At 43.4% G+C, this 12,269-nt stretch overlaps 1 protein-coding gene across 2 annotated transcripts in view; it reads right to left on the minus strand.

The window, feature by feature from the left end:
- wipf2b (WAS/WASL interacting protein family, member 2b) overlaps positions 1-12,269 on the minus strand; it is a 69,503-nt gene that overhangs the window by 26,596 nt on the left and 30,638 nt on the right. For both annotated transcript variants that reach the window (XM_038778598.1, XM_038778597.1), the window contains exons 2-5: positions 9,775-9,907; positions 9,346-9,478; positions 8,775-8,915; positions 902-1,558 (exon numbers count right to left, since the gene is read on the minus strand). In XM_038778598.1, coding sequence (XP_038634526.1) covers positions 902-1,558; positions 8,775-8,915; positions 9,346-9,478; positions 9,775-9,840 — 997 coding nt within the window. In that variant the 5' untranslated portion in view covers positions 9,841-9,907. The remainder of the gene's footprint in view (positions 1-901; positions 1,559-8,774; positions 8,916-9,345; positions 9,479-9,774; positions 9,908-12,269) is intronic.

Below are 12,269 nucleotides of genomic sequence, written 5' to 3' on the forward strand. Positions count from 1 at the left end.
TTGGGAAACTCCTCATCTGCCTCGGTTTATCCATCTCCTTTCATATTAAGTTTTTATTTTAATTTAAGCTTGATGGTACCTAATCATTATTTCTTAATCATACTTTGTCCAAGTTTAGTGTCTTGAACAAGGGTCTTTAGTCAACGTTCGGCAGCACGGTGGCACAGTGGTTAACACCGCTGCCTCACAGCGCCAGGGATCAGGGTTCAATTGCGGCCTTGGATTCTGTGTGGAGTTTACTCGCTCTCCCCGTGTCTGCGTGGGTTTCCTCCGGGTGCTCTGGTTTCCTCCCACAGTCCAAAGATGGGCAGGTTAGGTGGATTGGCCATGCTAAAATTTCCCCTTAGTGTGGTTAGGTGAGATTACGCTGGTGGGGCAGGGGAGTGGGCCTGGGAGGTGTGCTCACTCAGAATGTTGGTGCGGACATTACTACATTGCGGCTGTTAACTGCCATGTTTATTTAATTATATGACAATAACATTTTCTAAAGTGCATAAAATAAATAGATACTTCAGTTCAATTTCCCCCACTTTAGTCAAGTCACTCATAGGCTGGTGTACAGTCCATTAACTGCCATCAATCTTGATGAGTGCTGGAAAACTATTTGACCAGGATAGGGGGGGGGGATGATTCCTGAGTTCCACAGCCCACCATGATGCTGCATCTATCCAATATCCATTTTTCATCAGGGATCAATGGATCAGCAACAGGAACCTCATTGGAAACCTCCACTCCCGAAACCCAGGGATAAAGCTTTAAGATTAATCCATTTTCAAATGGTTTTCTGCACACACAAGATAACATTTCTACTATTTCTAACAAAATGTGTTTCACTTCAGAGTTCCATCAGTCATCCACTATATTTTGATTTCTATTACACTCAATACACAAAAGCTCTTACCTGCACCTCGGTTTGGCGGATCTCTAGCAGGTGGTGGTGGTCGGTTTTGGGAGGGTGAAGGGGATGGAGGGGGAGGAGCAACTCCCCGCATCAGTCCTGTTGACTTGCGTGATAATGAGTTGTGTCTCTGCGGCAATTCTGGGGCAGCCTCATTCCCAGGACTCGAAGGGCCATTATGTACATGGGGCGGTTGCCTGTAAGGTGGGGGAGGGGGTGGCAAAGGTTGGCTCTGAATGTTACCAAGCCTAACATTGATTGGTGATGGGGGAGGCTTGACAGAAGGAGGGGTAGGAGCTACATCTCGATTGCCAGGAGTCCTTTGTCCTGGAGTAGGAGGCAAAGGCTTTTCTCTGTTGTATGGTCCACTGGAATGTGTTCTGCTGCTGTGCATAGGTGGCGGTGGTGCATTTGTACGTCTTCCAATTGGAGGAGGTGGCGGCGGTGCTGACGCGCTGTGCCTCACACCACCGGCACTACTGGGGCGGGATGTGCTGGATAGATCTGGTAACGAAGGTCGATGAACTCTTGGAAGCTCTGGTGGAGACGTTTTACTCTGTGAATCAGAATCATCGCTGTAACGGTTACTGCTGGACGGAGGTCGCGGAGCAGCAGGTCGTGTGCCGGGTGGATTTAGTGCTGTTTTACTAGATGTAGAATCTGAAATAAAAAGAATATACGGCTGAAATAAAAAGTGCTAAGGTTTAAAAACTTCATCTTAAGACTTCTTGATAGTTTAATGAGTTTTCCCCATGACTAGTGAATGATACTCAGATGTATATTCAGCTATCTAATCAGAAATAGAATAGCTTCCATTGGCCTGAGCATCCCAGAGTTTGAAGAACATTCAGATTCCACACTGCTGGCCCTGATTGGGAGTGCACAAATGAGAATGGCAACTGTAGATATACATGTAATCAATATCCCCGTCAACAGTCACTGTCAGGGCTTACTTGGAAACGGTGCTAGAGTGCCCATGAAACAATACTACAGCAAAAAGGTTAACACTGTCGGAAGAGGGAGGACTGACCATTCTTCCAACATGACTGGATGGCTAGCCCTGGCTGCCTATTCAAACACAAAGGCATCCTATTCAAGTGTAATTAACTATCCCATGCCTGAACACGTATACTTTCCAACTGGTGTCACTGCATAACAATTAGGAATGGAAATTCTTGATTTTCTCCATTATCATCATGAACTTTTGGGCATGGGAAAGTGTTAGGAAAAATTCAGTAAAATATTTACAATTGTCTTGTTTCAGTTTAAACATAATTGACTTTTTGTATCAGTAATCGCAGAAAATCAAAAGTACTTCAGCTGTATAATATGCTGCTGACTTTCACCTACTTCTAGATGGTGGCTGGCAGGAAAACTGCAGCCAACACAGGTTACTCCATTGCATCTAGTAGATCGTACACATGGTTGCTGCTGTGTGTTGGTGGTGGTGGGAACCTTCAAGTTGATGAATGGGATGCTGATCAAGCGCATGCTTTGCCCTGGATAAGCACAGTTAGAGTGTATTCATTCAGGTAAGTGGAGAAGTATTGCATAACGCGCCTGATTTGTGTCACTTAAATGGTAAGCAAGCTTTGGTGTCAGGTGGCGAATTAAACACCTCAGAATTCCCAGCTTCTGACCAGCTCTTGTAGCCGCACTATTTATATGGCAGGTCAAATTCAGTTTGTGGTCAATGTTTTAAAAAATTTATTCACAGGATGTAGGCATTGCTGGCTAGGCCAGCATTTATTCCCCACCCCTAACTGCCTTCGACAAGGTGATGGTGATGACCTTCTTTAACCACTGCAGTTCATGTGCTGCAGGAACACAAAGTGCTGAGGGGAAGGGAGTTCCAGGACGTCAGCCCAACAACGGTTAAAGAACGGTGATTATAGTTCCAAGTTAGGATGGTATGTGGCCTGGAAGGGAACTTGCAGGTAGTGGTGTTCCCATGTCTCTGCTGCCCTGTCCTTCTAGGTGGTAGAGGTCATGGGTTTGGACGGTGCTGTTGAAGGAACCTTAGGGAGCTGTTGCAGTGCATGGATGGTACACACAGCTGCCTTTGTGCGTTTGGTAGTGGAGGAATCAAATGTTTACGGTGGAGGATGAGATGCCAATTAAGCGGGCTGCTTTGTCCTTGATGGTGTTGAGCTTCTTACATGTTGTCGAAGCTGTACTCATCCAGGGAAGTGGAGAGTAAGCCATCACTGGACTTGTGGCTTGTCGATACTGAATAGGACTTGGACAGACAAAAGTGAATTACTTTGCACAAAATTCACAGCCTCTGACCTGCTTGAGCAGCCACAGTATTTCTGCCACTTTACCTCCCCCTCCTCACTGTCCAAGGGTCCAAACATTCCTTTCAGGTGAAGGAGTTTTCCACTTATACCTCCTTCAATTTGGTCTGCTGTATTCGCTGCACCTAAAGCAGTCTCTTCTACACTGGGGAGACGGAATGCAGACTGGGTGACTGCTTTGTGGAACACCCTCGCTCTGCCTGCGAGCATGACCCCAACCTTCTGGTTGCTTGCTATTTAAACTCAGCATCTTGCTCATGCCCATATGTCCATCCTTGGCATGTTGCAATGCTCAAGTGAAGCCCCACACAAATTGGGGGTACACTTTATCTTCCGGTTATGCAAGTTACACCCTTCTGGACTCAACATAGAATTCAACAACTTTAGCTGTTCACTTTCCCCTCCATCTTGACTCCTTTTTGTTTCCTTGCTTTGTCCCAATGCAAACAACACCCCCCTTAACTCACAGGGCCACCTGTCACTTGTTCTTCAGCTTTGCTTTCACCGAGCACTGAACTTTGTTCCCCTATTAACATATTCTACTATCTTACCTTTATGTCACCTTCTTAAGTCAATAATACTACCATTAGCAGACCCTTTGTCTCATGTCCATGACATCTTTGTCAATCTCTCCTTAGCTCAGACCTATCTTGGACTTCTATTCTGCCCACCTCCTCCACTCCCCTCTCCAACTATATAATCCATTACATTTCTACTCCTCTTCAGTTCTGAAGAGTCATACTGACTTGAAATATTAACTATGTTTCTCTCTCCACAGATGCTGACAAACCTGAGTTTGTGCAGCATTTTCTGTTTCTGATACCTTTCATCAAGCTGAAACGTTAATGCTATTTCTCTTTCCGTTTGCAGCATTTTTGCTTTAAATTTCAGATTTCCAGCATCCACAGTATTATGCTTTTGTAGTAATCAGGACTAGCTATAGAGTATAGCGAGACCTGGTGAAAACTGGCAGTATCATGCTAGGCTTTCTAAACAATGCTTAACTAGAATAATTATATATGCATAGCAAAGTACACGATGTAAGGAGCTCCCAAAGCACTATATAGCCAAAATCTATTCAATATTGCAATTTTAAAAAAAATACAGTAGCCAATTTGCACACAAGGCAATGTTCCACAAATAGCTATGAGACAAGTGACTAGATAATCTGTTTTTGTGATGTTGGTTGAGGAATAAATATTGATCAGGGCACCAGAAAGAACTCCAATCGAACAGTGCCATGAGATCTTTTACATCCCTGAGCGCGGAAAGATGGGGCCTTCTTTGGTGTCTCATCCAAAAGACGGAATTTCTGACAAGTACAATACTGAGTGAGGGGCTGTGCTCAGTGACAGTAGGGTCAAGCATAAGTACCCAGAATGGAATTGGATCATTCCTGGTATTTGTGGCTCAGTGATATGCTACACGGTGCCATGACACTGTTGGAGAGCTGAAATGATTACTTCCTTTTACATCTCATATTGCAGATCATCGGAACATCTTTACTGATAGCCAGTTATCTCAAATGCCAATCAGGTAGCGAGCCATCTCCTTCACATTGGAAAGGCATCGCTGGAGAAGGAGAATGGTAAACCAAATTCACAGCAAGTGAAGATCCTTCCATAGGCAGCACAATTTCAGATCTTGTTTGAACCCTTTACCACCCTGGAGTTGGACAAAGGTCTACAAACTCATCAAGGTAGGTATGACTGCTGATTATGATAACAGCCTCTCGACTTCCTAAAATCACCATGGCCCACGGGCCTAACTCTGGTTGGCTGAATTCTTTACAAGAGTCACATATAAGGGAAGACTGTCAAAATGCTGCCATACGTCTAAAATTATAGGTTTTCCGAATCAAGGCAAATGCTCAAAATTACAATCAAACTACTGGCCAATATCCCTGCCATCAGTGTGTTTCAAGGTAGTAGAGCACCTAATCCTACATCCGATCAAGTAGGAAGTGGAAAGGGCAGCACGGTGGCGCAGAGGGTTAGCCCTGATGCCCCACGGCACCGAGGTCACACGTTTGATCCCGGCTCTGGGTCACTATCCGTGTGGAGTTTGCACATTCTCCCTGTGTCTGCGTGGGTTTCGCCCCCACAACTCAAAGATGTGCAACTTGGGTGGATAAGCCACACTAAATTGCCCCTTAATTGGAAAAAATGAATTGGGTACTCTAAATTTATTTTTTAAAAAGCAGCAAGTGGAGGACATAGAAACGTAGGATTTAGAAGTAGGAGTAGGCCATTCCACCCGTAGAGCATATTCTGCCATTCAATAAAATTATGGCTGAACTGGTCATGGTCTCAACTCCACTACCCCACCTGACCTGTAACCATTGACCCCCTTTCTGACCCGTTTCCACTGATCCTCTTGTCTATCAAAAATCTATTTAACTCTGCCTTGAAAACATTCAATTGCCCAGAATACACTTCTTCCTGGGAAGAAAATTCCACGCACTAATCACCAGAGAGAGAAAAATCTTCTCACCTCGATCTTTTTTTAAAAAATTGTTTTTTAAAAATTTAAGTACCCAATTGTTTTTTTTCCCCCGATGAAGGGGCAATTTAGCGTGGCCAATAAAACTAACCTGCACATTTTTGGGTTGTGGGGGCGAAATCCACGCAGACACGAGGAGAATGTGCAAACTCCACATGAACAGTGACCCAGGGCCAGGATTCGAACACGGGTCCTCAGCGCCGTAGTCCCAGTGGTAACCACTGCGCCACCGTGCCGTCCTGAGATCTCTTATTCTTGAAGTGTGTCCCCTAGCTCTACCCTCTTCCACAAGGGGAAATATCCTCCTGGCATCTATCCTATCAAGTCCCTTCAGGATTTTATACTTTTCAAAAGCAATCTATACAGGCCCAGTCTCTTCAACTTTCCTCCTAAGATAAACCCTTCGTTCCAGGAATGAGTCAAGAGAACATTCTCTGAACGGTTTCTAACGCAATTATACCTTTTTTCAAATAAGAAAACCAAACTGTACTCAGTACTCCAAATGTAATCTCACCAAGGCCTTGTACATCTGCAGCAAAACTTCCCTAACTTTTATATTCCGCTCCCTTTGCAATAAACACCAACATTCCATTCATTTACCAGGATACCCAGATGCATCTGTATCAGCCAGTTCTGAAACCTCTCCCCAATATGCTGCTTTTTGAATCTGTCAAGTTCATAGTCCTACATTATACTCAAACTGTTAAATCTTTTGCTCACTTAACTGATCTATATTGCTTTGTAGATGCTTTACCTTCCCATGACAACCTATTTTACTAGGTATCTTGGTGTCATCTGCAAAAAAAATGTTTTAAAGTATCCAATTAATTTTTTCCAATTAAGGGACAATTTAGCATGGCCAATCCACCTACCCTGCACATCTTTGGGTTGTGGGGGCAAAACCCACGCAAACACTGGGAGAATGTGCAAACTCCACATGAACACAGTGACCCAGAGGCGGGATCGAACCTGGGATCTCAGTGCCATGAGACAGCAGTGCTAACCACTGCACCATCCCGCTGCCCAGCTACCATACATTCATTCCAGGTCATTGATATAAATTGTAAATAGTGGACGCCTCGTACGGATCCCTGCATATCCATTAGTTAGAGCTTGCTAACCTGAAAGACACCAATTATTCCTACTCTCTGCTTCCTGTTAGCCAATCAATCTTTTACCTGTGCTAATGATGCACCCTATACTATGTGCTTTTATTTTGTGTAGTAACTTTTGAAGTGACAGAAATGCCTTTTGAAAATTCAAGTACATCACATGTCTGTTACTTCCTCAAAGAACTCCAAGAGATTAAACACAATTTATCGTTCAGAAAGTCATGTCGACTCTGCCTGATCACATTGTGATTTTCTAAGTATCCTGCTATAACCTTAATAATGGATTCTAGCAATTTCCTATGACAGATGTTAAGCTAACTGGCCAATAGCTCCCTGCTTTCAGTCTCCCTCCTTTCTTGGACACAAGGAATTTTGGTAGATTATAATCAATGATTCTATAATCTCTACAGCCACTTCTTTTAAGACCCTAGGAGGCAGGTCATCTGATCCAGAGGACTTGTCAGCCTATAGGTCTGATTGTTTTTACAGCATCTTTTTCCCTGATGATGGTGATTATTTTAAGTTCCTCCCTCTCATGCTGATTGCAGACCAGGTAGGCTTTTGACAAAGAAGAAGGGCATGCGATCGGATGCATTAATGAGATCAGATCATTGAATTAACTGCTTTAATTAAAAATGGCTTTCAGAAGGAGCACATCACAGTGGTTAGCACTGCTGGCTCACGACACTGAGGTCCCAAGTTCGATCCCGGCTCTGGGTCACTATCCGTCTGGAGTTTGCGTGGGTTTTGCCCCCACAACCCAAAGATGTGCAGGTTAGGTGGATTGGCCAGACTGAATTGCCCCTTAATTGGAAACAATTAACTGGGTACTCTAAATTTTTTTTTAAGGCTTTCAAAGAAATCTTAAAACAGTGGTAATTTCCCTTGACCTCAACGCAGTACATGATACAGTGTGGCACATTGGCTTTTCTGTAAAAATATCAAGATTGCTCCTTTCCTGGGCTACTGACACCATGAACTGCCGCTCCAGGCCAGACAGTTCAGGATATATATGGGTGACATGACGAGCACCTGAGGAAACAGACAAAAGGGCTACAACAGGAGTCTGTTTTAGCCCCAACTGTTCACTTGTATGCCAACAGCCTTTCCTAAATCCTGTCCCTTGAGTTTATCTACGCTATAGCAAACTGGTTCGGACTTTCCCAGAGCTGGAAGGCGCATTAAAAGACAATATTGCAAAGCTGGCTGACTACTGCAAGACACGGTGCCTAAAACCGAGCACCAATAAAACAGTCTCTGGCACATTCCACCTTCACAGTGCCTGCGCTAAATTGAAACTGAACATCACCCTGAATGGCCAGAGTCTGAAGCAAAATACCCAACCTGTGTGATGAATGTGGAAATTATTAGATTATATTCTGTTGCAGTAATATTATTAAAAACCTGGTTTAAAGTACATACAGGCAGTATGTCTGCTAAAGCTATAATTAAGAAGTCACTCCAATCCAAGCCTGCCCTTATTCAAGGGCCTCCTCAGCCCACCAACAATATGCCTTCCCTCACAACACACAATATGGTTAAACCCACCACGCTGAGGAGCAACTCGGAGGACCTGTGGCAGGGGAACTGGCAAGTGAAAACATCAACCAGAGACCACTGCTCGTCCATTCAACTAAACACTCCCACAGCGACAGTGGGCCCTTTGGAACTGCTTCCAGACTAGCCACAGCCTTTGTGCCGCCCCCAACATTAGTGGGGTTTCCAATACCATCCAGGCTGCAACTATGGCGCAGTCTCAACAATAACTCACATTGCTGAGGAGTGTCCGCTGACTAAACTTGAAGGTAGGCTTAAAGAAATCCATCTTGCTACTTACAAGACTATTGCCTGGCTCTGTGATGATGCAAACGCTAAATAAAATAAAATAAATAATCTCAAAAAGTACAACGGTGCAGATTCCAACAATTACACAGTTGAACCAACTGAGGGGGCTTATTCAAGTACCTGAATTGTCTCTGTGTCCTACTGGACGAAGCTTAGGAACTCCACCCTGAAACAAACTACCCATTGATGTGACTCGTCCTCCAGAAAGAGGTCCTGCACCAAATCCTCCACCTCCACCACCACCCCCTCCTCCTTTAGCATCTGCAAATAAAGAAAAATATTAAATTTACACGTTGGTAATTAGCCTTCTGGTGGACTTCAGAGATTCCAAAGCATTTCATGTAGCACAAGCAGCAAAATTTCACTCCAGATGTAAATCAGCAAGCAATTTAAAGCAACATACGTAGCCAACTCACTGTTAGCAAGCTTATTTAACCAACGTGCATTTGAAAAAAATTGAACAAAGCCAATAAACATTCGTGTTGTGCATTATACTTCTTGTATGGTGCTTTTATTCATCATCTCAAAGTCGTCCTTTTAAACTGTTTCCAAGTATGACAAGACAATATTTGTAATTGTACTGTTTGCTTTTTCACAATTTAAGTGAACATTGGACACCACTATCATAAACCCACCATCATAGTTTACTGAAATCCTGGCAACATCACTGCTCTTTACTTTTGCCACTTACTTTCAAGAATTGGGGCACTTCTATCATTTGTATTGGTCACTTTTCGAAGTCTGGCTCCCTTTGTGATATCATTTAAGAGTGCTCCTCGATTACGCTGATCATCTCTGGTCATTTTGGGTGTAACTTCTTTTGACTGTTTAAAAAGATTAAAATGAACCACAAAGATGCATTTTAAAAACAATCTGCTACAAAGCCCTTGGCAAATTATAACTGAAGACTGTATCTTAAATGTTCAGGTGCAGTAAGTGTTTCCTGGCACACATCTGTTATGCAGTCCTGTATTGATATGCAACACACACATTTCATCTTCATTCAACTGACGCAACAATAGGCAATATGTGAAAGATCAAAGTCCCGTGTGCTAATTTTTAACCAAAATGATAATTGCGCAAACTATCGCAGACCATGCTCGCATGCCTTTCTTCTTACCTGACTAAAGGCCAGGGGTGGAGGTGGTGCAGCAGGTGGGGGTGGGGGCGGCGGAGGTATTGGCATATTTTCCCACTGCCTGCTGGCTCAGTCTCTATTGTATTTCACAGTGTGTTCTGGGTCATTCATAAACCTGAAAAATATGCAAATATTGCGCAATCAATCAGGGTACAGATTTATTCACGATCATCAATTGGTATTTCAAAATTCCCATCGCCTCAAAATGTCTCCACTCCTTTCCAGAAAGTATTGATTTATAATGGAGTGCTAATCCAGAGATGGCCAACAGTCCTCCAGCATTTCATTCACAGCCATTCATCAAGCATTAATCATGGCGGCATACATCTGCAGAAATCCAACTTTGACTAGTACATACTTTCCTTATCCTCACTCAACATTCACATAATGCACTTCCTTGCAGGATCATAGGATAGAAACCAGGAATAGGAACTCAGCAGTTCACTCAGAAAAATGGACAGAATTGCAGTATTCAATCCTGGAAGCAGAGGGTTAGCCATAGATAGAACTGTTTCACACAGTGTGTATGCTTTTCATTTCTGAATTATTCCCCTATTTTGATCCCTTTCTGAATACAAACAATTGTTTGAATGAGTGTTGATCAATCACAGTCATAATTAGATTATCATAGAGTATCCTCCTTTTTCCAATTCGGGCATATCCAGTTTCCTCAGTCATTTCCCAATATAAGATTCAAGAGTCATCCTGATGTTGCCCCCATGAGGGATGTATCATTTTCAGATGATGCACAGTTTGCACAGAACACTTCTGGGAAAGTTTGAATAATTTAAGGTGTGCAGCTATGCACTGGCCAAGGTTTCGATGTGATCTACCTAAAGGCAGGTCCCTCTTCTCATTTCTCCACACCTCGCAATATTGCACTTTTCTCGCAGCAGCCTCCCATTTCAATTCTAATGAGCAAAATGACCAGGGACAAGAATGGGGTGGTTCCTTGTTGTCATCTTCTTGTGAGCTTGAGGGAAACCTAAGTCCACTCCCTGAAGGGTCCTCCTCTGCCTGTAAGCAGCCGTTGTCCCTCGAGGTTCTAGTTCTTACACCATCACCATTGGAAACTCACCTGCGCCTGGGACAACTCACAAATTTATCCATAAAAACCTTAACCTTTCTTTCTCAGAAAGCCTATTACATAAACATAATTCATCACATCTTCGTTGTGGGATTTGGATTGTTGGATGAAATGTCTATTGTCCCTACATTAGACCCTACATTAGATGGGTTCCTCACACAGAACTCACCCATGTGAAATTAACTGGGCCATTCGCTCACATAGAGCACAGGATGGCTTGCATAATAAATTGAGCATTTCAGAGAGGTGTAGCACAGGAGCATCATTTCAACTGAGTTCAAATTCCACCATTTGTCGAGGTGGGATTCGAACCCAGGCCCGCAGAACATTACCGTGGGTCTCTGGTCCAAGTGTAAATATCACTGTGCCAACCCGTCCCCTAAATCTCTAGCTCTATAACCTCCCAGAGCACTATTAAATAATGCAGATAAGACACAATGCTGGAGTTCCAAAGTAGGTACCCCCACAAAGCAATGGACTCTGAATTACTTTAATGAATAGATAATTAACACTGTGCGAGATTGTCTCCAGCTACATGCATGAAACAACTTCATTAAATAAAGAATTAGAATGCAGGCAATTTCCTCAGGATATCAGACGTGGTTCTCACAGCCAATTAAATATTTTTCCAACTGTGGCATTGCTGTTTTGTACACAAATATAGCAGCTAACTTGCGCTTAAGAGACCCAAACAAGAAATGAAAAAAATCACTAATTAGTTTTGCCCCAGTTTGTGGAGGGGGGTGTTGGCCAGGACTGCAGCAGAATTTTCTGCTCTTCTTCAATAAGCTCATGGAAGCTTTTATGTCTGAAAGACTCGCAACAGTGCAGCATTCCAATAACACTGCAATGGAGTGCTCAAATCCCATAATGAAGCTTGAAAACCATGGCTACATTCTGTGCCATTTACAAGATGTCTGCAGTAACTTTCCAAGATTTCTTTGACAGCACCTCCCAAGCCCACCTCAAAACAAGCTCGCAGAAATACCACCACCTTCAGGCTCCCTCTCTCTCTCCCCCTCCCCCATTGTTGCGAGGTCAAAATATTGATCTTCCTCCCTAACTGCACTATGGGTGCACCTGTAGACTGTAGTGGTTCAAGGCGGCAGCTCACCAGGGCCTTCTCAAAGGCAATTAGAGATGGCCAATAAATGTTGTCTTGCCAGCGACACCCACATCCCATGAGCAAATGAAAGATGTCCGGCTCAAGAAATCAAAACGTTCCCAGTGAGTGAACATAGAACAGTATAGCACAGAACAGGACACGGTGAACGCAATCTAGGCTGACACTCTATTGTGTCATTAAGTAAAATTAATTGGAAGCAAAAGACAGACAAAAAAAGTGATATAAATCCGAAAGGCACACTGAACTTACAAAAGTTTTATCATC

The sequence above is a fragment of the Scyliorhinus canicula genome, chromosome 19, assembly GCF_902713615.1.
Source record: "Scyliorhinus canicula chromosome 19, sScyCan1.1, whole genome shotgun sequence".
Classification (NCBI taxonomy): domain Eukaryota; kingdom Metazoa; phylum Chordata; class Chondrichthyes; order Carcharhiniformes; family Scyliorhinidae; genus Scyliorhinus; species Scyliorhinus canicula.